The 27,856-nt window shown below is 32.6% G+C and overlaps 4 protein-coding genes, 1 long non-coding RNA gene and 1 other non-coding gene across 7 annotated transcripts; 4 read left to right on the forward strand and 2 right to left on the reverse strand.

Annotated features, from left to right (window-relative positions):
- Positions 1–660: 660 nt before the first annotated feature.
- LOC103829763 (zinc finger protein ZAT12) lies at positions 661–9,624 on the forward strand. The gene has a single exon (XM_009105461.3). The coding sequence runs from the start codon at positions 8,996–8,998 to the stop codon at positions 9,446–9,448; it is 453 nt and encodes a 150-aa protein (XP_009103709.1). The 5' UTR covers positions 661–8,995; the 3' UTR covers positions 9,449–9,624.
- A 6,089-nt stretch (positions 9,625–15,713) lies between these two features.
- Positions 15,714–16,596, forward strand: LOC103829764 (histone H2B.3). Its single transcript, XM_009105462.3, has one exon. It carries the CDS (start codon positions 15,974–15,976, stop codon positions 16,421–16,423), a length of 450 nt encoding a protein of 149 aa, XP_009103710.2. The 5' UTR covers positions 15,714–15,973; the 3' UTR covers positions 16,424–16,596.
- A 769-nt stretch (positions 16,597–17,365) lies between these two features.
- Positions 17,366–17,437, forward strand: TRNAC-GCA. Its single transcript has one exon. It is a non-coding gene; the product is annotated as a tRNA-Cys (tRNA).
- A 536-nt stretch (positions 17,438–17,973) lies between these two features.
- On the reverse strand, positions 17,974–18,504 carry LOC103829765 (histone H4). The gene has a single exon (XM_009105463.3). The coding sequence runs from the start codon at positions 18,461–18,463 to the stop codon at positions 18,152–18,154; it is 312 nt and encodes a 103-aa protein (XP_009103711.2). The 5' UTR covers positions 18,464–18,504; the 3' UTR covers positions 17,974–18,151.
- A 1,033-nt stretch (positions 18,505–19,537) lies between these two features.
- LOC103829766 (UDP-glucuronic acid decarboxylase 6) lies at positions 19,538–22,111 on the reverse strand. 2 transcript variants are annotated; one of them, XM_009105464.3, is made up of 11 exons: positions 21,900–22,111; positions 21,694–21,765; positions 21,528–21,601; positions 21,138–21,312; positions 20,965–21,056; positions 20,703–20,856; positions 20,545–20,622; positions 20,371–20,464; positions 20,204–20,270; positions 20,025–20,129; positions 19,703–19,945 (listed from the first exon to the last, which is right to left on the reverse strand). In XM_009105464.3, exons 3-11 carry the CDS (start codon positions 21,597–21,599, stop codon positions 19,763–19,765), a joined length of 1,020 nt encoding a protein of 339 aa, XP_009103712.1. In that variant the 5' UTR covers positions 21,600–21,601; positions 21,694–21,765; positions 21,900–22,111; the 3' UTR covers positions 19,703–19,762. The 2 variants fall into 2 exon arrangements, with proteins under 2 accessions (XP_033130789.1, XP_009103712.1); XM_033274898.1 differs by lacking the exon at positions 21,900–22,111 and having other exon boundaries at positions 19,538–19,945; positions 21,694–21,784.
- A 223-nt stretch (positions 22,112–22,334) lies between these two features.
- Positions 22,335–26,735, forward strand: LOC108869077. The gene is made up of 2 exons (XR_004449188.1): positions 22,335–24,801; positions 24,881–26,735. It is a non-coding gene; the product is annotated as an uncharacterized LOC108869077 (long non-coding RNA).
- Positions 26,736–27,856: the final 1,121 nt, after the last annotated feature.

Raw genomic sequence — 27,856 nt, forward strand, 5'->3', positions numbered from 1 at the left:
TGGTTTTATTTGACTTGGTATATGATATTGCTGTTTAAGATCACTGTTTATGCCAAAAGGAAAGGAATTTTCATGTTTATCACCATTTTTTGTAGGGGTGGGCACTTTATCCGATATCCGAAGTGGCACCCGAACCCGATCTGAAAAACCCGAACCGAAATCCGAACCGAAGTAGCAAAATACCCGAACGGGTATTGAATTAGGAGAGATTGGATACCCGAACCCGAATGGATAATATCCGAACCCGAATGGATATCCGAAGATAACCGAACATATGTATAATTAACCTTATATTTCTAGTTTACATTTCTTATTTTATATAAAATATTTATATTAATACTACACATACTTTAAGTTCATATGATATACATGCAATTACGGAAAAAATGATTTGGTATTCACTTAAAAAGCATGTCAAGTTTTTTTATTTCAAAAATTAACAAAAAGTTACATCCAAAATTTTAAAACAATAACTAAATTAATGCATTTTTAGTTTTAAAATGTTATGTCCAAATCTATTAACCATTTAATCTATTAAAAATAAAAAAAAAGTTAAGTAAAATTTATATTCTTAAATACAAGAAATTTAAGAAATGAAAAATTTAATTTTTTTTCAAAATCTAAATATCCGAACCCGATCCGAAATAACCGAAACCGAACTAAAAATACCTGAACCCGACCCGAAGTATAGAAATACCCGAACGGGTCCTACACCTCTATACCGAAATACCCGAAAATCCGAAATACCCGATCCGAACCCGAACGGGTACCCGAACGCCCACCCCTAAATTTTTTGTATCATTATTCATGTTTACCACAAAAAAAAAAAAAATTCAAAAATACATTATTCATTAAGAAGCAAAAGACTTTTATACTTTTATTCTCTACATAGATATAATAAATAAGTATTTAAATAAATGATAAAAAAAATTATGTTTTTGAATTATATTTTTTCAAATTCGAACTTTTTTATAACTTTTTAAAAAGAAAAGAAAAGTCAATTTTTTCACACTTTTTTTTGAAAATCAAAAACTATTTTTGAAACTATTTTTTTAAAATTATATATTTTTAAGTATTTATTATATATTATTAGAATTATAAATTTCATATTCCAAAAACCCTACCCCACTCCACCTTTCTCAACTATAAATTCTAAGTCTAGATTAGTTAACTTTAGGGTTATCAATGTCTTTTTCTTTTTAAAAAAATAAGGATAAAAGTGTTTAATGTAAATATAAAAATAGTATTACGAATGTGATATTTTAAACAATTTTCCCAAAAAGAATCCTATTAGAATATGCATAGGTATGTCACAGGCCGGCAAGACATAAGAAGTTTTGCCAAGATTTTTTATGTTTCTTTTGGATGACACAATGTACATCTAAGAAAGCAAAAACCTAAAATTATTTTTGAAACTATTTTTTAAAATTATATATTTTTAAATATTTATTATATATTTATTAGAATTATAAATTTCACATTCCAAAAACCTTACCTCACTCCACATTTCTCAACTATAAATTCTAAGTCTATATTAGTTAACTTTAGGGTTATCAATGTCTTTTTTTTTAAAAAAAATAAGGATAAAAGTGTTTAATGTAAATATAAAAATAGTATTACGAATGTGATATTTTAAACAATTTTCCCAAAAAGAATCCTATTAGAATATGCATAGGTGTGTCACAGGCCGGACAAGACATAAGAAGTTTTGCCAAGATTTTTTATGTTTCTTTTGGATGACACAATGTACATCTAACAAATCTAAGAAAGCAAAAACATATTACGATGACAAATCGAGAGAGAATAGAATTGGAAGAAGTATTATTGACTCATAAGAATTAAGGTACAATATGTCTGGTTTATATAACGAATGATTTAACCTAATTTCTAAACTAATATGGCATAATATATATATAGATAATGATAAGTTTTCTATTTTAATATTTTAATATATATTCTAATATTGATCATTGGATTTGGGTCGATCTTCTAAATCTTCCAATACCCTCTTTCAAGCTTATAAGTGGTAACACGTGTGAAATTGGACAATCTTCTAAATATAATAGAAGAAATAACCCAAGTAGGAGAATTAAAGGCTCGGGATTTGTAACATTGGTTTAAGAAACAACGACGGTTGTTCATGTTGCGGAAGCTTCATGAATGTCCCATAAAATTTTTGTGATTCCTCGACAAGTGATCTGATTTTGGTTTGATTGTTTGTTTTATCCATCCTACACTGAGATGATTGTTTGTTGTCCAATCTTCATGGTATGGTGAATCGATTGCCGGTTTAGATAGTTCAAAAATTTTGTATTTCTTTCGTGAGCTAATAGCCATATGAAAACAAGGTTGAGACTATACTTGTGGTAACTTTATCTACATTTATATAATCAAATTAAATAACAAACTATTTAAATTAGATAACTGAACTAAGTAATAATTTATTAAAATTATATACATGATAGCAGCAGCTATTAAGTTTGTAGAAGTTTGCTATGACATAATTTTAGAAGAATCAGAAGCCGAAAATTCCGCATTATAACCCTATTTTTATTGGTTTGGAAAGGAATTTCAATAACTTATTTTGAAGACCGCCCATGAGCTGAAGGAAAGAAAATGAATTTACTAGAAAGAGTCTGGCCTAGTGTGAATGTTAAATCGCCTGGTGACCAAAAGCGATGATAATTATTGGTATTGGTTGCCATAATAACGAACTGAAACTGAATAAATTGGGCAAAAGTCATATGTTGTAATGATGTTGGCCAGTGATATTTCAGTTATGTCATCATTGGTAAGGGTTAAGACGTTAAAAGACCAAACATATATCAAAAGATTATATAAAGGAATTGATTTTTTTAGGAAAAAGGGGGCTTCTATGATTTTGTTTTTTTCAAGTTAGTTATGAGACAGACCTTTATTTATCATTATATAGTGACCTCTTTTTTTTCTTTTCTTTTTTTTTTGTCAACACCTTTTTTTTTTCCTTTTTTTGACAAGATACAGTGACTTTTGTTTCACATGCATCATATAAAATCATATATATATATATATATATATATATACATATACATTTAGAAATTTGGATTTATTTTGGTTTGTGAAATTAAAATATTGAATATTGTTAAGTTTTATATTTTATAATTTATGGATTAGATTCAGTTTTGATTCCTGTCAAGTTCTATTTTTCTCACAAAGAATTTTCAGGAATTTTTTTATTAAAGATATTAATTTTATTTTATTTTCAGTTTGATTTAGTTTTGCAGATACATAAAATTTTAATAATTTTAGTTACAGTATAATTTAGTTTTAATTGGTTTAAATTGGTAACAATAGATACTCGCATAATGATAAAATAAATATAAACTCCATTATAAGATAAATCCACATATTATAAAATCACAAAATAAATTTATTATGTAAGATGACAATTTTTATTCATTTATATAATTTTATATATTTTTGAAACAAGAAATATAGTATAAAATTATCAGTATTTATATATAATTATAATTCATATTTTTTATAAATTTCAATATATTTTAAATATTATGATAAAATATAAAAAATGTTAAACTATATTAAAAAGTTAGAAAGTTGTGATAATTTTAAATAAAATCAAAAGAAAAGAAACATATTTTAAAATGATTTTATGATAAGCTTTTTTAACTTGACTAGCAATTAAAGATAAATTATTCGCTTATGTAAATTTAATTGGGGATTCACCAAACTTGAATTTTATGTAGAGAACCAACGAGGTTGGGTTAGTGGCACTTGAGGGATAATCCCAATACGGTGAATTTGCAGTTCGATTCCTGTTGGCCATCCAAACTACCTTAAATGGTAAGAATGCATGGTTGTTGCGGACTTCGTGGGATTAGCCGGTTGACTTCGATCGCCAGATTATCAGAATATAAGAATTATGCGTAGAGAAATAGAAAAATCATAAACACTTTTTTTTACATGTATATATTCAGAAGATGGAATATGCTAGAACTGATTTAAAAAAAAAAATATGTATATATATATGCTTTGCTTGAGAAATTGTCTCAAACTCGGATGAATCTTGATTGGACAATCACGTAATCACGATCAACTCTGTGCAGCAATAAGCTACAAGGACCAGGCTCTTCTTAGTAAAGAATAAACATGGCTTTTCAAGCCTCAGTCTACTAAGTGTAAAGAGCAAAACAAGCAACACCGTCAACGTTAACTACTACTGGATATGGGCCTGTATATCCATATTGACCCTCGAATTGATATGGCTTACCAAGGAAAAGAGGCCCAAAAGAGAAGAAGAAAGAGCTAAGACGCAAGGATGTCGAAGTGAGTTATAACTCATTAGCTAATTCAACTCAGCTTAATTTTTTATGAGCATAAATTCTATTTTTTAAGTTTATTTAATAAATGAATTTAATGAACGAGCTTAAATTAGATCACAAGTTATATAAACGATTTTTAATGAACATGACCCAATTCATGAGCTTGGTCATTTTTATAGTTAAAATTATATATATCATATGTAAATAAGATAATTTCTATATTATCATATTTATCTTCTAAAGTTAAAATGTAAAACCAATCTTTTTTAGATATATATAGAAAATGTAAAGGAAATTTTTATATACCCATCATCTATCTTTAAATTTAGATGTAAAACAAAATATTCCTAAGAGACAATTTAGAAATTACTCATAATTATCTTACTTAATATTTTGTTTTACATTTAAATTTTATAAAATATAGATAAGTAATATAGAAATCATACTTTTAATATTATAAAACTTAATAAAACTTATTTTAATATTTTGTTTTATGATAATTAATTTTTTATATTAGATCACGAAATAACTCGTTTAGCTCATGATCTTGATGATCTGAGTTTGATTTTACATATTGAAGTTCATCTAATAAATGAGCCGAACTGAGCTAGCTTATGAAAGATCTGAGCTGAGTTGAGCGAGCTATCTCATTTTGACACCCCTATTAAGACCCACCTGCAGACGATCATTGCTTCACTACTCGTGTAAAGGGATTCTTCCACACGCAATGGGACAGCTACCACAATAGGATGCAAGACCTAGTCTTCGCGCCAAACATAGCTGCCAACTGCATCAACGACGACTATAAATACTTTAAGCTGTAATGATGACTACGAAAAACAGTTGAAGCAAGGAAGAGGAGACGGCTTATAAAAGGGCAAGAAGCAAAAGAGAGAGAGAGAGAGAGAGAGAGAGAGAGAGAGAGAGAGAGAGAGAGAGAGAGAGAGAGAGAGAGAGAGAGAGAGAGAGAGACTACGAACTTTTAGATTATCGACTACCTGTCCTTATTTCTTAAGAGTTGAAACTTGTATCACTTTTTCCGTACTCGATTATACATTTCAATAAGTGAAATCTCTGGCCTCCATTTATGTAATTGTTGTTTGCTAGTCTCTAAACTCAATTACCGGTTTCAAGCATCAACAATTCGCACCCACCGTGAGGCTTATAAAAATTTCTAACACATGAAGTAACATAAGCAAATAGAGCTGGGTTTGCAGGTAAACCCGCCCAATTGACTCGATAACTAGCGGGTCGAGTCATTTTTTCACTCAAAATTTTGATCTTTTGATCTGCATGACCCGCGAAAAAATGGGTACCTGCATCCGCCTCGCCCAGATTTGCAGGTGTTGTGAACAAACGTGAATTAACTCAAAGAAAGCAAAAGAGAACAAAAACGCATTGAAGCAAATACCCGTTTCGAGTTTTTTATTATTATGTGAATGAATAAACTTACAAACTCTTAGACCCGTATTTATAACATGTTCAAAACCTGAGTTCATTTTTCCTATAGGAATACATATTATCTAGAAAAAAAAAATTTCTAAACCGATAAGGCCGACCGTATCGACTGGTGTACTGAGATTTAAGACACCTCAAGATGCAAACAGAGGGTAACCTAAGACCCGCAGATAATATAAATTTTCATATAAAAATTATTTTAATTATATAAATTTTTAATCTTATATTTATTTTTGATATTTTATTTATTTTTTATAAACAAATTTGGCTGGTGGCACCCGCCCGCTTAAATTTTATTCGACCCACACCCGCATGTTAAACTTTTTGAATTGATCGACATGCACCCGCCGCACGGTGTCAAAATAATTAGTTTATTTTAAACACAATCTTAGTGTAGATCTAGTTATGTGGGGGAAATCATGTTAGAAAGCTGTTGTCATTTTTAGGTCTAGAATCTTGGAATTTGTATTACAAAAAACATGATATATAATTTCAAATATCTAATATTTCAACTTCTTCTGTGAAGGGCGGCGTGGATCATGGACTTTTGGAAGAAAAATATTTATTGTTCTGGATTACTGTTTTATTCAAGCTTTTATTTCTTCTACCTTTTTGCAAACATATATGAACACTTAAGTTCACGCGCTCCTATGTACTTGTCTTGTACGGTTTTTAATTTTTATTTTCGCAGTTGCTGTTTTAACCACATTTTTTTTGACTAAGAGCAATTTCACACCCTCTATTTTTACGATAATAGATTATCAAGTTTTTTTTAATCAAAAAAGGATTATCAAGTTTTAAACAGTTAGATTAAAAAACCCCGCCTACATGTGGTACAAGCCAAAAAGGATTTGTGTCAAATTACAGGACTAAAAAAACTGAACAAAACACATTAATTCAAATTGAAAACTTACTGAACTATATTTTGAATTTAATATCTGTTGCTAATGATAATATCTAATCTCCTAAAATAATATTGTGTATTTGTTTTTTTGTCAAAGTTGAACTAGTCCATGACTTAACATCCGTATAATAAAGGAGACTAAAACCCTTTATCAAAAACAAAAAAAAAAAGTTGAAAGAGACTAATTTTTTGGCTTAAAGATTTATAAGATATAATATTAAAACAAATGTATTATTGAATTCCATGGAACTTATGATAGAAGTGAAATGGAACTTAAACTGGATTTGAAGTTTGAACAAAGAAATGAAAAGTAGTAAAAACCATATAAGGAAATAGTGGATACAATGAAAACTAAAATTAATACATTTGGAATTATAGTTTGAAAAACTAGAACATCATCTTTTACGAAACAAAAGAAGTTCGAGACATGAAAAAACTTTAAATGTCTACGTCATTTTTAATTATGTAAGAGACTTTTAATTTTTTTAAAAAAATACATGGTGTAAAGAATTAAAGAATATAACGATTCTTTGGATTTTGGTTTTTTTTCAGAAAAAGTAAAAAAATATGTAAATCATGAATGATTGTAAATTTTTTAAAGTTTCTATTGAAAATTCCTTATATCATATTAAAGTTATTGAACAATAAATTTAAAGACCATTTTAAACAGAATATTACGAGTTATGTAAATTATTTAGAATATAAGAAACTGATCCACTGATTTTCATGTAAATAACTTGGTTTTTCAATTTCTGAGTAAAGTATTTGGACCATCAAAGCATCCACCACTATAATTAATACATCTTAGATGACATGTAAGAAGAAAATTAATTGATGAAGTATGTTTTTATTAAAGTTTCGATTAATAAAATTAGTACGAACTCAGAAAGTAATTGTTCGTAGTCAATTAGGAATTAAATTCCACACCTAGAAATATCCAAGATAACACGTAATCTAATTTTCATGTGTGATGTTGAAAGAAAACAATAAATCTTATTTTACCAAAGAAAAACAATAAATCTTACACGTCGAAAAACAAAAACAAAAGGTGGAAAATGGGAGTTGAAAGACACGCCCGTGAGCGTAAGAGTGGAATAAACGAGCATGCATGATTAATAGTAAAACACTCTAGAGCGTCTGACTCACGACTATTTTCCGATGATCGTTTGGTTTGGTAGCGATGACATTCCAGTGACTCATCCCAACTTGCCGTACCAAAAGTCTTGCCGTACTTTATCTTTATTTACCAAAATACCCATTTCTTAAATTCCGTTTTATATTTTTTTCCATTTAATTAATGATATAAGGGCATCATACAATTTATTATATGTATTAGATTAGATCTAGAGCTTACTTGTTGACGAATAAAACTCTTTAGCTTTATGTTGATAGGTAGATTAAGGATGATAACGATGTTGTGTTGTAATTAACGTAGTTGTATATTACCCCCTAATATTATTACCTAACACACTTGATGGTATCAAATCAGTATATGTTTAATTTATAAGAGAATATACTATTAAATTTGTAGCATGTTGCACCGTAAATTTACTATGATGTCATATTTTATTTTTTACATCATAAGTATTAGCAGTGAAATTTAGACCAATCAATTGGATATTTGTTTTCATAAATTTCCAACTTAAAAAGAGTTGGCATGCGCATAGCTTGATTTGTTGATTTTTCTTTTATATTAAGTATTTTCTAATTTTATATGTACGTTGACATTCCTAACATCTTACTTTTCAGAATATATAATCTTCTATATGCTAATATTAAAATAGTTCATAACAATTTGAATTCCGTTATGTTAGCTAGTTCTTTGCATGATCGACTGATTTTTTGTTTTAACTACTCGTTTAGGCGTTTAGTTAAAAAAACACACACACATTCAGCATATAGTTTATGATATAAATGAAGTCGAAAAGAAATTATCCTTAGTAACTGCAGTAAGTCATGGGTTTATAGATTATGTTTAGTACATCTCGTTCCTAAGCGATTGAACATACTAGCTACTATCAGGGCTTTTTATATACAAAATACTAACTTATTTTCTTTTGCTATTTTAATATATACACAAAAATATTATTGAACGTGGAGGGTCAATAAGATGGTGTTTGTTCAGCAAGAGCAAAGGGTAAAACTAGAATTTAACTACTCATATACAAAAAGTCAATGCAAAAAGCCAAGCTAAGTTGTTGCTTATATAAATAAGATCATAAATCCATTATTCAACAAAGTCTTCGTTTCTATTTTTCATTTCTCACCCGAATCAAACACAAAAGGAGATTTGTTTAGAGAATCATCAAAACAAATGGAAAAGGAAAGAGAGATGGAGATGATCAACAAGATGGCAAGCTGCTTGATTTTTCTATCAAAGGCTCACCAACACGACACCAAAGGCCGCGTTTTCGCGTGCAAGACATGCAACAAGGAGTTCTCGTCGTTCCAAGCCTTGGGAGGCCACCGAGCAAGCCACCGCAGATCGGCCGCGCTTGAAGGCCACGCACCACCTTCTCCCAAGAGAGTCAAACCGGTGAAACACGAGTGTCCCATATGCGGTGCCGAGTTCGCCGTAGGGCAGGCCCTGGGTGGGCACATGAGGAAGCATAGAGGAGGAGGATCTAGCCGGAGTTTAGCGCCAGCGCCGGTGACGATGAAAAAAACTGGCGGCGGTAACGCAAAGAGGGTTTTGTGTTTGGATTTGAACTTAACGCCGGTAGAGAATGAAGATTTGAAGCTGGAGCTTGGGAGGTTAATTTTATAAATTTAAAATTTCTTCTTATTGTGTGCGTATACTTGTGTAGAGTAAGGTTATTTTATTTTATTTTATTTTATTTTATTTTAGGACTCCAGTAATTTTTGTATGAAGAACTTTATGGTACTGTTATGTATAGTTACATATATACAGGTCTATCTCAGTAATAATCTCTATGTTGAATACTGTTGGCGTCTCATCATTACGTAAATACGAAAACATGTATGGTGTTAAAAATGCATCTAGGTTCAGATTGTTAGTTAATATGAATTAGTTTACTATTTTATTGGTAGTAAGTAATGCTTTCACTATCTATATATCAATTGGTATTTGGTTGTGTAAATTATTCTCTTCTTTTCCGAAAATTTGGGGAATCTTGGACTGAAAGCCTAGTGGTCGTCGACTACTATTCGGAGTATGTGAACGCCATCTAATTTTGTCGTTTAAGACAACCATAGTAATTAACCAATAATGGAATAACTAGAATCCTAGTCTCTGACCTCAAAATGAGTTTTTCATCACTAAACCATCGTAAATTGGTTGGTTATATAAACTACTGAAAAATAGTTGTCTACAAATAGGAGTGCATTTTTTTTTTAATAGGAGTGCATCTTGGTTTTGTTATTTATCTGCAAATAGAACATCTTGGTTTTGTCATATGTCTAAATACATGACAAGTTGTTTTGTTTAAACTTGGTACTCGTCATGCAAATCTCACTTACCAAAGTTTTGCTAAAAGTTTTTGGTTTTATAAAGAAATAATTTACAAGAAGTTTCAAGAGTTCTTCGTTGTCGCGTTGATTTTTTTGGTTTAAAGAAAAGACTGATTAGTATTTCTAAAGTTACGTCGTTGTCATGGAGAATCAGCGTATCCACACAAATAAATCTCAACTGAAATGAGTCGATGGTGATAACCACTTACGTAGAACGGAAGATATGATAAATATTAAGCAAGTATTGTTGTAGTTAAGTAGTCATAGTCATGTGGATATGAAAGATTGATTTTTGCTTCATGTATTATCTAACCACTGCATAACCCCTTGAACGGTTGCATTTTTCAGTTGAGGATGGTAATATTTATGTGACGAGATACATGATTGGAGCGACTGCAAAATATTATAGTAGTGTAGCACTTTCTTAGAAACACTCAGGGAAAGACCAAGCTTTAATGTAAAAGATATCAACATAGAAACCATACTAGCTAGCTAGATGTATAGGCGACGGTCCTTGTGACTGGTAATTAAATAAATTGTTTGAAGATATCTTGAACATATAGTAGTGAGATGGAGCGTCAATATGTGCAAGAAAAATGTGGATAAAGTTTTTTGAGACTATAATGTGGATAAAGTTAAATTCAAAAAGCTCTATGTAAGAAAAGGATTCATAATTGGACAACACTCTCTTATAGGTTTGCATGTGTGTTTTATCCCAAATCTAAAAACCCGTTTTTGGTATTAATCAATTTCTATATTTTTATTATAACCGAACCAAAAACTGAGGATAACATATTAAACATACATATATTTTTTTGTGATAATATCCGATCGGCTCCGGAAAAAACACACTTAGTGTTACATAGTGGATTAGCCCGAAACATAACATATTGTCTGGCCTAAATTTGAATACCTTTCGACCAGAGATGGATCCAAGATGAATTTTAGTATGGGGCATAAAGCTATTTTTATTATAACTCAAAGTTTAGTGTAGATATTATTGATTAAAATTAATCCTAGTTATTAATAGAAAAAAAGTTAAGATGGGGCACATGCTACACCCTCTCATGCTTTGGGTCTGTCTCTGCTTCCGACTATTGCGAGGGATGAACCGATCCTATACATATCCTAACGGTTTGACTTTCTATACTGAAAATAATTAAAATACCCATGCCAACTCTTCTTTACTTGGTTTGGTCGATAAAATTTATTTACTTCTTTGATATATTGTTAAGTTTAAATAATATATTTCATAATTTTATTTTGATGTTATTGTACATTTATCTAATAATACAAGCTTCAGGCTAGGGCTGGGCAAATAAACCGAACCCAAAAATCCGAACCGAACCCGATCCGATAAAAAATAAATCCGAACCGATCCGAATCCTACATAAATACCAAATAGAACTTGTTTTATGGTATTTCAGATTATGGGTATTATCCGAACCGAACCCGAACCTAGATGGATATCCGATACAAACCGAAACATTCAAAATCTCAAAAATAACTTGTACCAAACATGATCTCAATTCTTAATATATATTCAAAATACACTAAGATATTTATTTAACATCTAATATAATTATCTATTAAACGAAGGTTGATGGTTGAAGGTGGCAGTTGAATATTGAAGTTTTTAGATTTTGGTTTTGTTTTCTTTGAATAATGTTTTTTATTTTATGAGAACTTTGTTTTCGTTTTATACCTTCATTATTTGGTTTTCTTTATATCAATAACTATCTTTAACTTTCGTTTGATTTTGGTTGATCATATGTTTGATGTCCTTTCTTATTTTTGAAACAATTTTATTTATGTTTTGGTTACAAAATAGGTACAAATCAAGTATTTTAAAATCGAAGAGCCGATTTTACTTATGTTTTGGTTATAAAGTAGGTATAAATTAGGTATTTTTAAACCGAATAACAGATTGGAACCCGAACCCGAAAGTACATCGGGTTGTACTGATTCTTTGAAGATTTACTAACCCCGACCCGAACCCCATAGAATCCGAACCAGTCCCGAACCGAACTTTCTTATAATCCGAATGAGGCTGATTTGATAAACCCAAAAATCGAGACCCGATTGGACAAAACCAAAACCCGATCGGAACCCGAATGTCCTTCAGGCGTTGTATTTACATAATGTATCTAAACAATGCTTAGTTTATCTTTGGGCTAGTATATACCATGTAGAGTATGTTTAACAGTATATAACAGTTGTAATCTAACTAAAAAAAAATTCAATTTTAATACGCAACAGTGCAAACGAACAAGAAGATTCTTAAAAGGCAAATTGGATAAAGGAGAAATATAAACCGCATCATATGTTAATGTTGTCCATACAATGTAGAGGGGTATTTAATCCTCAAACAGAATCCACAAAGTACAAATTAACAACCATGCAAATTCTTGCTGATGGCCTTATTTCCTAAACTGAATTTCTCTTAACGCCCACAGTAGAAAAAGACTTGTACAGTTTGTCAAGATAAGACCTGTTATCGATAACGAGATATATCATATAACTATAACTTCTTGATCAAATCGTACTCCGATATATACTTCTAAACTGAATAGTCTTCAACAGATTTTCAGAACTATCGCTTTCGCCATCTCTATGAAACAATAACGGGGTCTTGTGTCAACTAAATTAATGGTTGGAAACAAGTATCAAGATTTTTTTTTCAAATTATCTGCACTTTCGCAGTTGCCTCGCTAGTAGAAAAAAAGTACAGAGTACCGATTTTCTGTGGATAAGGCGTTTTAGTCGCGAAAGAATTAACGTGGCTATATGTTTATATCAAATTTAAACTGTATCAAAATCATAGAAAATCACAATTTTGCCACAATAATTTTTGTGGCCAAAAGCATTGTTTTGCCATAAAATAATATTTTACACATGAATAAATTGTAGTTAATATGTGACTGTTTCAAAAAAAATATTCTAAAGATAAATAAAAAAATCAGAATTTAAATATATATATATATATACTTATTTCATAAATTAAAATAAAATACAATAAATATAATTTTAAACCAAAATTGATTTATAAAACTAGAAGTGGTTTATAAATTAAATTAGTTTACAAAATTTAGTTTAAACTAATTACTGGTATATAAATAAATATCAAAACAAAACCAAATAAACAAAAAACTTAAATTTAAATCAAGTTTTTCTGCCTCCTTTCCGTCTTCAAGCTCAGCTGGCTCATTCGCCATAAAGCTTAGACTGTCTATACCGTCATCAATCTTGACACACCGGGGCTTTTTCTTAGGCGGCTGGCCACACCGGAACTTATTGCTTGTGAATGACTCATGCAACAAATAGAATGGGAGAGAAGTTGTTGTTATCATCATATTAAGCATTGATGTAGTCATCACTGGCATTTTCAGCATCCAACACGTCTGAGACATGGAAACTTGTCCATCTGAGACAGAGAACCTTCTTCGACGTCCAAGTTGTGAATTTCGTCTATGTTTGCGACTAAGGAAACAAAAGAAGGATACTACTGGGGATAATTAATCCAAGAGTAAGAACCTCCAAGTTAAAGCATGATGTCGTCTAGGTTTTTGGTTACGGCTTAAAGGTTATGGGTTCCAGGTCAAGTGATTCATCATGTTCAAAGATAATGAAAATATTCCTTAAGCTTAGGTAGTGAGATTAGATAGTAATGAATCTTTCTAAGTCTATTGGAATAAGGAAATATTATAATATCTATGGCTATCTCCAAGAAAAATGAAAATATTTTATTATCTAAAAAATAGTGAATATTTCATAATTCTAAGAAAGAGCCACAACCTTTATTATAAACTTAGGGTTCTAACCCTAGAAAAGAGAGGTTGGTTCGTCAAACTCAATACTTTATCAATTCTACAGCCGCCAAGGCAAGAAGGCATGACTCTGATTGATATTGAGAAGCGACGTCTCATTCCTGCTATTCATAATTCTGCTGAGAAGCGACGTCTCATTCCCCTTATCTTTTGACTTTTGAGAGATAACCTATGCACTTTTGGTCGATCAGAGTCATACCTTCTCAGCAGAATTATGAATAGCAGGAATGAGACGTCGGGATAACGAATCCAATAAGTTATGTCTGCAGCAAGAAACCGACCTTCTTTTCATGCCTCGACAATTTCTGGCTCCAAGCCGTTTTTCTCTTGCCTCCAAGTAAAACATAATATTTTATACTAAAGGGAGTTACTTCCATATTTCAGGATATAGAACGGTATAACCGAGCTCTCGACTCTTTAAAACATATAGAAATATGTTTTCTAATTCTCAGTGTCGGCTTGATAGGGAGGGCGGTCAATGCGGCTGCCTCATGACTTGTTCCAAATCCGATAATATCAGAAGTTTTGATTATCTTCAATAGCATATATGAACTAGATTTTGTTATCATTAAACACACAATATCACAAAATTTTCTAGTTAAAATATCAAATTAAGAATGTTTGTGTGAAAGCTTAAAGAATTTTTTCAGTAACGTTAAAAAATAATTTATTATTCTACTTTTAGCCAGTTAAGCGAAAACCTAATTTTTACCTATTTTTTTTCTAATTTATGTTAAAATGGAGTAGAACACATATACAATTTTATTCTAGTTAAAACAAAAGTAAATACATTTATCCTACTTTACTATCTCTTCCACTTTTACTATAGGGATAATTGGTTGAGTTGTATAAACTGATTTAGCTTTAATATTTACTTGCAGTTTTTAAAATCACCGATCATGTTTTATATTAGTTTTAAATGTACAATTAGAAAAATAAAAAAATTTGTAAAATTTTTATTTTCTAAAGCACAATTTTTGTAGCTGTAGAAAATATATTTTGATGTATCAATAAATTTTAAAACTACATAATTTACAGCTAAATCAAAAATTTATACAAACTAAATTATACAGTAAATTATATAGTTATAACTTATAACCCAACCAATCACCCATTTTTCCATTCATTTTTGCTTTTTATATTTTTTTTATTCACTCCAACTTTCTCAGTAGCACCCTATAGAGTATAGAACCTTAAAAAAAGTTTTATCCAAGGCCCCGTGTTCATCTTAAGAGCATCTCCAATGTATAACTTTATTTGTTTCTTCAAAATAGAGTAAAAGTAAAAATAGAGTAAAATTGCTCCAACCCTACTCAATTTTCCACTCCATAATAGAGTGATGAACAAACAAAAAATAGTTTACTCCATTTATAGTGTAAATTTCATTATAGAGTAAAATATGAAATTGGATTGGAGCATTCCTTATTCAATATTCACTTTTACTTTATTTTAGAGAAAAAAATGGAGTAGGGATGGCGATGCCCTAAACCGGTCGGCCCTGCTAATCATGTGTTATATAGAAGAGTGTTAATACACTTTGAATTAATGAGAAAATTGCATTTTGTACTTTGATTTCCTCATCTTTTTATTTTCTCTCAACGAGCTTTCTCCATTTTTCTTGACTACGAAACTTGATGTTATGTTTTATCACCATTCATAAGCGTTTCCCACAAATTAGAGAAACCGCATTTAACTTTTTGTTGTCAAATTATTAACATACCGAAAGATTAAAAAAAAGCGGGGATCCACGTCACCGATCCGAGAAGAAGAAACACTTATCCAAAACGTCCGTTCACAGCCGTTGATTTAGAAACTATAATATCGTCCATCCAACGGACAACCTTGTCCTACATCAGCAATCCCCGTTAGCTATTCGTATCCAATAGAATACGTTTCTTCTTCCTTCTTAACATCTCCACACCCTTCAGAGAGATCTCCTCATCGCAAAAACCTAAATCTCTTTCTTTCCCCCAAAAAAAACCAGATCAATCAAGATGGCACCAAAGGCAGGAAAGAAGCCAGCAGAGAAGAAACCCGCCGCCGCCGCCGAGAAGCCAGCGGAGGAGGTAGCCGAGAAAGCCCCGGCGGAGAAGAAACCCAAGGCCGGGAAGAAGCTGCCGAAGGAGGCCGGGGCCATCGACAAGAAGAAGAAGCGGAACAAGAAGAGCATCGAGACGTACAAGATCTACATCTTCAAGGTGCTGAAGCAGGTCCACCCTGACATCGGGATCTCGAGCAAGGCCATGGGGATCATGAACAGCTTCATCAACGACATCTTCGAGAAGCTCGCCCAGGAGGCCTCGAAGCTCGCTAGGTACAACAAGAAGCCCACGATTACTTCGAGGGAGATCCAGACTGCTGTTAGGCTTGTTCTCCCCGGTGAGCTCGCGAAGCACGCTGTGTCTGAAGGAACCAAGGCCGTGACTAAGTTTACTAGCTCTTGAATGGTGTTTTCGTGTTTTAGGGGTTCTAGATCTGGTCGCTTTTGGTTTTATCTACTTAAAAAAATCGTATGGGTTATGCTTATCTAGTTTTAATGAGTTGGTTTGTAATTGTGGAAGAACATATGTTATGGTTTAATGAATCTTATCCCTTTGTTCAATAATTAGTTTGAAAATTACTCGAGTTGTTAACTTAGTCTATGCTCATACTTCACTAACGCATCAAGATTATATAAATATGACTGGTAAATGTATATGAAGTGTGACAAAAAGAGATCCATACTCTTAGAGTGTCTTTTGCTGGGGAATTTTACGAAATGGAATGGTATTTGTGACAACTATTAGTAACCATATTTTATAAATCCTTCGTAATCAAAGAAATAAGAATAACCAGGTTTGTAACTCCCATTAGCATCATTCTATAATCTGGTGACAATTCTCAACCATTGGTTGTCCGCTGCTCTATCAAGATATGATATTACCTCTTCATATTAAAACTAGCGGTGTACATCTCTGTCGTTCGAATAGTAAATTAAAACTTCCTTGTTACAATTGTAATCAAACACCATTATCTAATCATATGTTATATTGGTATTAATTCGTAAACAGATGGTAAATTTGTAATTCTGAACAGTAGTTCGCTAAACGTGCAAGCGTCCTCTCTCAGCACTCTTCTTCGTCACACACGCATACGTCGCTGCATTAGTTTCTCTAATCCTACCGTGTTTTTGGATCAAAAGCTACATAACTCGTTTCAGTATTGCTATTCTTGATTCATCCAATGTATAAAACTATACGCAGAGCCTCTAATAAGCTTAATAATTAGCATCCAATGTATAAGTTTTAAGGATTATATAACTACTCTCTTTAAGCTCCTCCCATTATTATCAGTCATGTTTTTAATTATCCATGATATTACTTTATAATTCGTTGTTAAAACATGAAGGGTCCTTAGCTCAGTGGTAGAGCAATTGACTGCAGATCAATAGGTCACCGGTTCGAACCCGGTAGGGCCCTTTCTTTTTCCTTATTTTAATGAAGCTATGCATCTTATTCGGATCCGACGGAAGTTTACAAGTTTTATCCTGGACTGATTACGTGTCATGCATTAAAATAGCGTCCAGTCTGGTTTCATGTGTGGTTTTATTTCAACACATCTCAAAATTTAGACTCCCACCCAGGTCTGGCGCCAAACAAAACATGTGAAAATTTTAGCCTTCCCGCTTCAGTTTTCACAACATTGAAAAACTATAGACATTGATTTTCCGATACAATTATGAATCATCTCTAGCTAAAATCAGAGTTTATTTGTAACAGCTCCACAACGATAATGCTTTTTGTAAAGAGATGAATTTTTGTTGGCTCATTCTTCACTTTTTCGTCAAAACACAAAGAAGCCAAGTTTCAGACAACAATACAGCAGCAAAGGTTATGACATCATGAACTCATGAGTCGCCGATTAACAAAATTTATGAATCATCAATATCGCATTATTTGAGAAAAAATAAAGCATCAATCGCAAATTTGATAATTATATAGAAGGATTTGGCAAAAACTTGAAAATTAGTAATCGAACTTTCATTATACCAAAAGATAAATTTAATACAATATTGCAATTACCCAAACGCTAATCACAAACCAAGAAACGAACCAACAAAAAAGTAAACCGAAAGAACCGACTTAATCAGCAGCAACAGCACCACCCATAAACCAAACCGAAAATAACCGATTTTAACCACCGAATCCGTAGAGAGTGCGACCTTGCCTCTTCAGAGCGTAAACAACATCCATCGCCGTAACCGTCTTCCTCCTCGCGTGCTCAGTGTAAGTCACGGCGTCTCTGATCACATTCTCGAGAAAGATCTTCAAAACTCCTCTCGTCTCTTCGTAGATCAAGCCGCTGATCCGCTTCACGCCTCCTCTGCGAGCGAGTCGCCTAATCGCAGGTTTCGTGATCCCTTGGATGTTGTCTCTGAGAACTTTCCTGTGCCTCTTCGCTCCTCCTTTTCCCAATCCCTTTCCTCCTTTTCCTCTTCCTGACATTTTTTTGAACTTTCTAGGAAAATTTAGATGATTTGAGGGTTTTAGATTCGGATGGTTAAGTTATAAGGAAGACGACTATCTTAGATAATCAATCGTGGCCGTTCGATTTATTTTTTTATTGTACGGCTAAGGATGGCGATCCGAGAGACTGTATAAGAAAGGATATGCATCGTCGATTACTGATGAATCGACGGTTGTGATTTGCTTCTTAGGTAAAATCGAGGATTGTGCTTTTCATTTGTTGGACCGTGTAACTCGACCAAGTTAACCGGGACGGTTATGGATGTGTTTGTTATCTGGAGTGAAGCGATGTCGTTTTGATGGTTTCGGTTTTCAAGTCGTTGAGATCAAAACTCTTGTGCATCTTCTTTATATGTTCCGACACTTATTTATTTTATTTTTATTTTTATGTTCCGACACTTAAAAGGCTCCACTGATTGTAAATTGCCGGGCGATGTAAATACTGAGACATACGTGAGATCTATTTATCTTCGAGAACTCGTACAACACACATCAAACGAGTGCCGTGAGTCACTGTGAGTGATACAAAAACATAATACGTTCTTGAATGGTCACACTATTGGGCTTTTACATAAAACATCTTGTATGTTACAAAATATCAACGGCTTCACTTTTACGTCTGTGCATCACCAAGCGGTCCAAGCCACCAATCATTACATTCAAAACTGTATGCTTGATTTATCTGTAACTATTTAAACGGAAATATTCAAGAACAAAAACTCTGGATTTTAACCTGTTTCGAATGACTCGAAGAACTCTTGAGGGTTCAACTGGAATGCATTTTTATAATAGAAACTTTATGAATACTTAATTTCTTCTTATTCCACAAAATGTTCACCTTCTGCAATAAAAAAAAAGAAGAGCATTTCATATTATTTTTTGTCATTCCAAAAAAATAACAACATTTTTTTTGTAAATACATTTTACATAAAAATAGTTCCGAAACAAATGGAATACTTATTCCGTCCAATTGGATTCCACTAATTATCATTCCTTTAGTTCTATTTATTCATTGAGATCGATCATTCATCTGGGCTACAGTACAAGCAAAAATAGTATGAAATATTACAGTTTTCACAAGATCAGTGTCAGTATATGACTAATTTTGCAAAAGAAAAAAAATGCAGAAAGCATCTCATTGATCACATTTTTAATAAAACTCCAAAGTAATAACCACACCACTCTTGAAAATGTTCCTAGTCAGGACTTCCTTATTCCCAGTAAACTCAAAAATGACTGATAAAAACACAAAATTTAAATGAAATTTTAAAACACAGTTCATTTCTTGAGAACGCCAAGCCTGAGACGAAAATCTTCTTCCATAAGAGGAAGCCCTTCACGGAGCTTCACCTTTGGTTCCCAACCAAGAACTTCTTTAGCTTTGCTTATATCTGGTTTCCTCTGCCTCGGATCATCCGGTGTATTCTCCACCATCTTTATCTCCACGTCCGGTTTTATAAGCTGCATCAAAATCTCAATTCTCAGTATAATCACATTTACATGAAAAACAAAATAACAACAAAGACAAATGCTAACTAACCTCTTTAACCGTCTCAGCAAGTTCAACCATCGTGAATTCGCCTGGATTACCTATATTGATTGGTCCGGTTTGGTCTCCTTCCATCAGACGCATTAGACCATCAACCTACAATACCAAAGTTGTGAACTATGTAACAATTTTCTATATACATCTTTGCTATATAGAATGGACAAACATACCATGTCTGAAACATAACAGAAACTTCGGGTTTGTGTTCCCGGTTTCTGAACAGTTAGGGCTTCTCCTCTGCAAAACCAAACATTAGTCTAGGATAGTAAGATTCAACTCAATCTTTACCTGGTTAGCAAAAAATAAATAAATACAAATTCAAGAACTTGATTTTCACCTGAGAGCCTGAGCAATGAAGTTGCTCACGACACGACCATCATCAATGTTCATACGAGGACCATATGTGTTGAATATTCTCGCTATGCGTATTTCTACAATAACCCAATAGCAATAATAACTAATTAGCTAACCGAAAGTATTCAAAGAAATAGAATATGATGGAATAATTTACCAATCCCATGTTGCCTATGGTAATCAAACATCAGAGTCTCTGCAACACGTTTTCCTTCATCGTAACAGCTTCTAACACCTGCATCATGATCCATTTATGTTAGGTAATTAATTAGTAGCTTAGAGATTATTACGATTGAACACTGTAATTATACTTACCGATGGGGTTTACATTTCCCCAATAGCTCTCGGTTTGAGGATGAACAAGAGGATCACCGTACACTTCAGATGTGGAAGTAAGCAAAATTCTTGCTCCAACTCGCTTAGCTAGTCCCAACATGTTAAGTGTGCCAATCACATTTGTTTTTATCGTCTGTCATTAAAACAAAAGAAAACCCTGATTATTATGATCATAAATCATAAAGATTAGTCATGTTTTGAATTAATGATTTTTTTTTTCAATTAATGAAATTTAACAAACCTTAACAGGATTGTATTTGTAGAAAATTGGAGATGCAGGGCATGCTAAATGGTAGATTTGATCAACCTCGACCATGAGAGGTTCTGTCACATCTGAAGATTAATAAAAGGAGTTAGTTAATTAACGCATTTTTTTCTCTTTAGTACATAAGGTGATTAAAAAGAAGATAATACCATGACGAATAAGCTCAAATCTTGGGTGACCAATCCATTTCTTAAGATTGTCTTTTGATCCTGTGAAGTAATTATCAGCGACGATTACTTCATTCTTTTCGTTTTGCATCAATCTATCAACCAAATGTGAACCAATGAATCCAGCTCCTCCTGTCACCAAGATCCTCATATTTGACTGCAATTTTGAAAACCATCCAAGCACATTCAGTTTCAACAATCAAATCCATTTATGTGAGACTGAGATCTATATACAAATCGAGTATCAACTTATGACTTTTGACTTAATTACACATTATACTAAAATATTACATATTATACTAAAAACTTTACTGCATTTTTAAACTCAATATTGATTCTAGAGATTTGAAAGAATATTTTGAGAGAATAAACCTGCAAAAACTTAGAATTACGCAGAGGAGAAGGCATCGGTGGTGGCTTCGTCGTCGTTCCATTCGTTGCCATCTCTGCAAATTAGAAAAAACATAATCACAGATTATCAAATGAACATACACATGCATATTTACATCAATCACAAGCATTAAAGAACTCATTAAACCTGATGATTAGCAGTTAGGAGCTTGATGAAACGAAAACTGTACACAACTAGTCTTCTAGTCTCGATGATGTACTACAAGAACAATATAAAATCGATATTTATAAGCATATTTACATTTTTTTAAAATCATATGAAACATGAGATGAGTCCCACAAGATTTGTTATCTACGCTAAAAAAAATGGAAAAAAAAAGGAAAATTCCCTACCAGAAAAGTGAGAGGAATAATCCAATCAACAGGATTGCACCAAACCCAAATTTTAGTTTGGTTCACCAAACGTCGCTTACAAATTAAGTTTTAACAAAAAAAATTATATCAAGAATGAAAAAGATAGATCAAAAAGAAAACAAAGACTCAAAGAGTTTTGACTTTTCACCATTCTAGACTTGTCTAGCTTAAACAAGGGAGACCGCAATAAGTTATATGGGTTTAAGGATTTGTATGGATCTTAAGTTTCGAGATCTGCGAAACGTTTAACCAAAGCATAGATTATTAATTACTAGTGGTATTCCGGCGCTACGCGCCGGTTTCGTATGGTTAATGTTCTAATGAGTTCAAAATTGTTTTTTAATCTATTTTAATAGTGGTTAGTGATAATAGTGATAGTGGTTACGTTTTATTCGCGCTGAATGTTTATTAAGTTTATGACATAATATTTAATGTATATATTGTAATGAACATTTGTGCGTATAGGGTAACAAAACAAACTTCATTTCAGGTATTTCAAGTTGTCTTGCTGTCAAAACTATACCTTCAGTTGCATAAATCATCTACATCTTTAAAGCATATTTATATTTATAGATTATTTGGATTTTTAACGTGTATATCACATGTTGATATAATTTTTTTAATGCAAGTTCTAAATAATTCTCTGGATACAAACAAATATTATATCAAAAAACTCTATAAATTAATGATGTTGAAACTATGGTATTATATTAATGTATAAACTTATTGATTTATAAAAAGTTTCATTTCCAGAATTATGTATTTGAAAATATATTTTTTTCGTCAAAATTTTAAAAAATAATTAATTTAACATTTTATATATTAATTAAATTTTATAAATTTATATTTATTTATTATTTTTATTCTGTTATTTAGTGTATATAAGATATATATCATAAATTTTAGATAAATTTTATGTATAACTTTATTAAATATTAAAAAATATTTTTAAGTGTTAAAAAAAATAGAATAGACACCATTGTGAATATAAAATAAATAACATAATATTTTTATATAATTATATAAATATAATTATTAATTTATGAGTTTAATGAGTTCATATTTTTACATAAACGTTTTTTAAAAATATTATTTTATTGATTTATATCTTCATCTAAATCGAAATCAACAAAATTTATTAATTTGTCGTGTTATTAATTTATATAGTGACTGGTAACCATCAAGGAACATTAGGAATGATTAGGAAAAGAATGAATAAGAATAAAATTTTGGGAACTATGAGGAACAAAGGTTCCTTATCAAAATAAACAAGGAACAAATTTGCATTATAATTCTCTATAAAAAAAGGAATGAGAAGGAATGAAGGGGAAAAAATATTCCTCACGAATAGTAACATTTTTGAGAAACATTAAGAAATGCAGTGTTCCTCTTCGTTCCCTTGGTTACCATTCAAACCCATAATTTCTCCTGTATGTATTACTTATAATTAATTTATAGAGTTTCTGGTGCCTGTATTACTTAAAAGCGATCATATAACTTGAACTTCTGGCAACCTCTCCAGATGACAATAGTGTTTGGTTAGCGACCCAACAAACTACAACAATATCTGGTACTGCTCAATGAAAACTGATCCTTGCTTTGGTTGATGTCCAAAAATTGACTACTATGTACAGTTTACTTTTATCCGCTGTGAACATGAATTTCGTGAAAGTTACAAATCTTAGGATTAATCCTAAAAGTTGGCTTACCATAAACTTACTAAAAACCTAGTCCCAGAAATCTATTATATAATAGGAGAGTTTCTCTCCCCCTGATGCGACACGTCAGCGGTCTGTGGGTCCCACTTTTTAAAAGTGTGAAAAAATGTCAAATATATGGCTCGAATCCAGGTTATTGAAATATAAACATCCACAATTATACCACTACACTAAAGGATACTTTGTACATTGATGGCCGAAACTAATATATATTATGAAGGTCGGAAACTAATATAACATTATGGACCCCATCTTTTTTTTTTTAAATTGATGGGTAACGAATGGACTTCGACAAAATGGGCTTTGGGCTTATTGATTTTCTGTTTATTAGGCTTTGTATCTGCCCAAAGTGGTGATACAAACAAAGCTAAGAAGATTAGGAAAGCCGCCATCTTCACCATCTCCTTCGTCGCTTGCGATTCCCCGTCTGGCAATCAGTTATTATGGTCGATCTTTAAGGCTCTACGCACGTTTTGCGCCTACCAAACGCTTAGTTTCTGCTCTAACGCCTTCAGAGCTCTCATATATATAGAATCCCTCGAGGTATAAGCTCCATCTTGTCTCAAACTTTTCTTTCTCAGTTTTCCGTTCGCTTTACTTTCTCACATCCGTCGCGAAAATGACTTATCCAGCTGCTCCAGCCGCTTCAGCCACCATTGCCGTCGTTCCCTTCTCCACCTTCAACTCTCTCCGCCTTGGAAGGTCCACTCAGTCCATTGTTGGTCGGCTCATCCGATTCTAGGATTCCAGGAACATTAACAAGAATGGAGAGTTTATGGGCATCACCATTCTCCTCCTTGATGAACTGGTGATGATTGTTTCTAACTTATTTTTTATAACTTTAACTCTGCTTTGCTTATTCTTTGTACATATATGAAACATGTCTTCATGTTTTTGTTTTAGTTTTGTCTATGGATTTTTTTATGAACAACTAATGATTTTTCTCTGTTTTTCTTACAGGATTCTGTGATCCACGGTTTCATCCCTGCAATCTCCAAACAAAACATGAAAACTGAATGAATTATGTTTTTAGCAACCGAATCTAAAAGAAATAAAAGACATCTTACTTAATAAATTAAAACCTTTTCTTTTGCAGATTCCAACGACGATGAAGCACCCGAGGACCAACGACAATGGAATGATGCGGACGAAGCCTAACTGATGTAAGTAAACTCATCTTCAATAACACATCACACTGTTATCGCTCCCCAATCTCACAAACTTAAGCTCTAATCATGCGAGGGATCCCACAGGTGATGCTGTCCCGACAACGGAGAAAAAAAAAAGAAAGATAACCTAACGTTTTTTTTATTTTCAGTTTTTAAGTTCAAATCATGTTTTAGATATAGAACCCAACATAATTTGAGCCCAAACATTTTAAACCCACAATTACTTTTTCATAATGTAAAAACGTCAACCTTCGTTTATGTTTTGTTAAACTATTTTAATTCTTTATGTTTTGTTAAACTATTTCACACAGGGGGCAGATCTCCTTAGAAGGGGAGCCACTCGCCACGATGCTTCCAGTTTCACCATTCTTGAAACTCTTATGAACCATAAAGCCAATATAAGAGCTCTGTTTCAATCCAACGGCTGGATTTTGTCACAGACCACCGCTAAGCCTGAAGAGAGAAGAGAAGTGAAGTGCTGCGTTTTGGAAGATGGTTACTTGGAGTTTACAATATGAAGATGGAACCCGTGACGAGGAAGACGAGGAAGACGAGGAAAAGTGTTGCTTGGAATATCCTAACGTTGAAGATGTAGACAATGTGTGATCTTAGCGATGAAGATTAGTGTAGCTTTAATATATGCTACTAAGGTCCTTGAGCTCCCTAACAAGTACTAGCAAACAATGTGTATTTTGAAAAAATAAAATAATTTTGTAATGCAAGTAGTTTGAAACTTTGAGTATTTATTCAAACAACGGATATACAGAGTTGATAACTTGATATGGACTCCCAAATAAGTTGGTGCTGCGCTGTCACAATATCTGTCTTTTTAATTTCATATACCTGACGTAAGCTTCTTCATTTTCTTCTCTTTCCCTTTCCGTTGTTCCACGCTCTCTGTTTCATGTTTAGGCCTTTTTCACATTCTCTATATTTTACCTTAATTATACTTTTTGAATTTTCCTTCCGTTTTGGGAAATGTCTCTAACTTGAGTTAATCGTCAAAAGTTAGGATCAATTTTGTTGTCTTATTTCCGATAAATTTTATTCTTTAATTTGCATAAATCTTAAATAACACTAACATTCCGTAAATCATACCACTCCATCGATATCCAAAGTAACCAGCCCCGCGCTTGCGCGGGGTCTCAGCACCTAGTTTAAAGAATATTGAAGTGCAATGACAACAACCATATTCATGTCCACATGTAGACTCCTTTCATCCCGTGGGATGTGCCACTTTTTTTTGAAATCAAGAGCTTGAGAATTTTGTAGCTAATCCTACAAATTTTACCACGATATTTTTTCCATAGAGGAAATTATTATGTGGGCATTTTTTTTGTGGGTTTCTTATGTTTTTATTTCGCAGGCTCATTATCACCCATAAGCAAGTCGATAAGAGTATTTTCTGCACACGCCCATTCTGAATCCCAAATAAACAGCATATGCAAGTTAACAGATCGTTCTATTATTCCTTTGTTTTGTCAGGTTTTCAAGAGTCTTTACTTCTTTGATGGACGTGCGTAAGGCTTCACATTGCTCTTTGGAGAGGCTAGAAGCAACCAGTGGATTCTGGCCTGTGAAAAGTGAAAGACATGCAGTATTAATCCTATAGCATGTAAATCGAGTAGCAAAATGTACAAATTTTCAAAAAAGTGAATACTTTGTCAATCAAATGACAAATAGGTGATTCATTTTATCTCAAGTTTTTTAATAGCTTAAAAGGAAGCTTCCTTGGTACATAACTTTATTTTTGTTGCAGGTTTTGGACTTTCATAAATCAAAATTCAATGTTGTATCTGAAAGAAGTATAAAGGTCAAGAGTAAAGTGAGAAAAATGAAGTAAGTTGTGAACCTGATCAAGTAAGACAAGTTTCATGGTGTAATATCTCCACTAATCTCTGCTTTTGCGTAGAACTCGTACTTATCTTCCACTACCTGCAAACAAACCAAAGTAAAGATATATAAACTAATGTCAAACAGCTCCTAGCGAATAAAAAACACATAATTGGTTATAAATTTTGTCTCTAAGGGAAGCCTTTTTACCTGATGGCATTGGCAAATGAGATCAAGATCATTCTTATCCAAGAACTCAATGACTACATCGGCTCCAAACGTGCAGAAAATTCCTCAATCGCTATCAGACCATCCTTCGTTCTTCTGGCCAGGATCAGAACAAAGTAAAACACAAAGACGACCATTCTCTGGAATCTTTGTAGGCCTTTGAGTCGCTTGATTCTTCCCCCTCCCCACTTTTTCCAGGTCTGGTTAGAACCTGTCCTGCATACATTAAAAGATAAGTATTTACATTAACAATAACAACTGAACCAAAAAAACAATAGACAGTTCAAGTTGGGTTCGTAATAACAAAAGCACAACTCCTTTATTCTACTGTAACTTTTAAAACAAAAGCATCTGCATTTAAAAAGAAAACGTGTCGTATCTAACTGCTTGCAACGAACAACCTTTCAATTGGAAAAGTAGACCTGAGTAATCGACATTCGTGGAAGATCTGGTGCTAGGGTTTTGGCGAGAGTATGATTCAAAGAAGATCAGTGATTCCTCACGAGCACCTTAACGCGATCTTAACTGATGAGGAGACAGTGGGTTCTATTGATTACCCCATTATCACTATCAATTACTATGTTGACTGAATTGGGAGGGAGACGATCTGACGGTTACGCTTGACACCACAACGACGAAGAACCTCTGTTGGCATCAATACTTGGTGAGTGAGCCAGAACAAAATTAAGTAACTGGGTCACGGTTTTCATTGAAGGCCCAACATGTAACTAACTGAGGTCCATACAACAAAACTCACCAGCAAACGCGAGATGATCGAACAATTTGACGACAGGTGTCGCAAAATGTCCCAAGCACATTGATGATGTGGCACAAGGAGGTGAGAGAAAACTCTCATTTATAGTTATAGATATATTGACGGAGGTTTACATGAGATATGCGCCATAGGAATCGAACCATTGTTGTTGCGCTAAACGAATTTACCTATGGCACCTTTTTCTAAAAATTATTCGCAATTTACAGTATCTAG

The sequence above is a fragment of the Brassica rapa genome, chromosome A07 (genome assembly GCF_000309985.2).
Source record: "Brassica rapa cultivar Chiifu-401-42 chromosome A07, CAAS_Brap_v3.01, whole genome shotgun sequence".
NCBI classification, from domain to species: domain Eukaryota; kingdom Viridiplantae; phylum Streptophyta; class Magnoliopsida; order Brassicales; family Brassicaceae; genus Brassica; species Brassica rapa.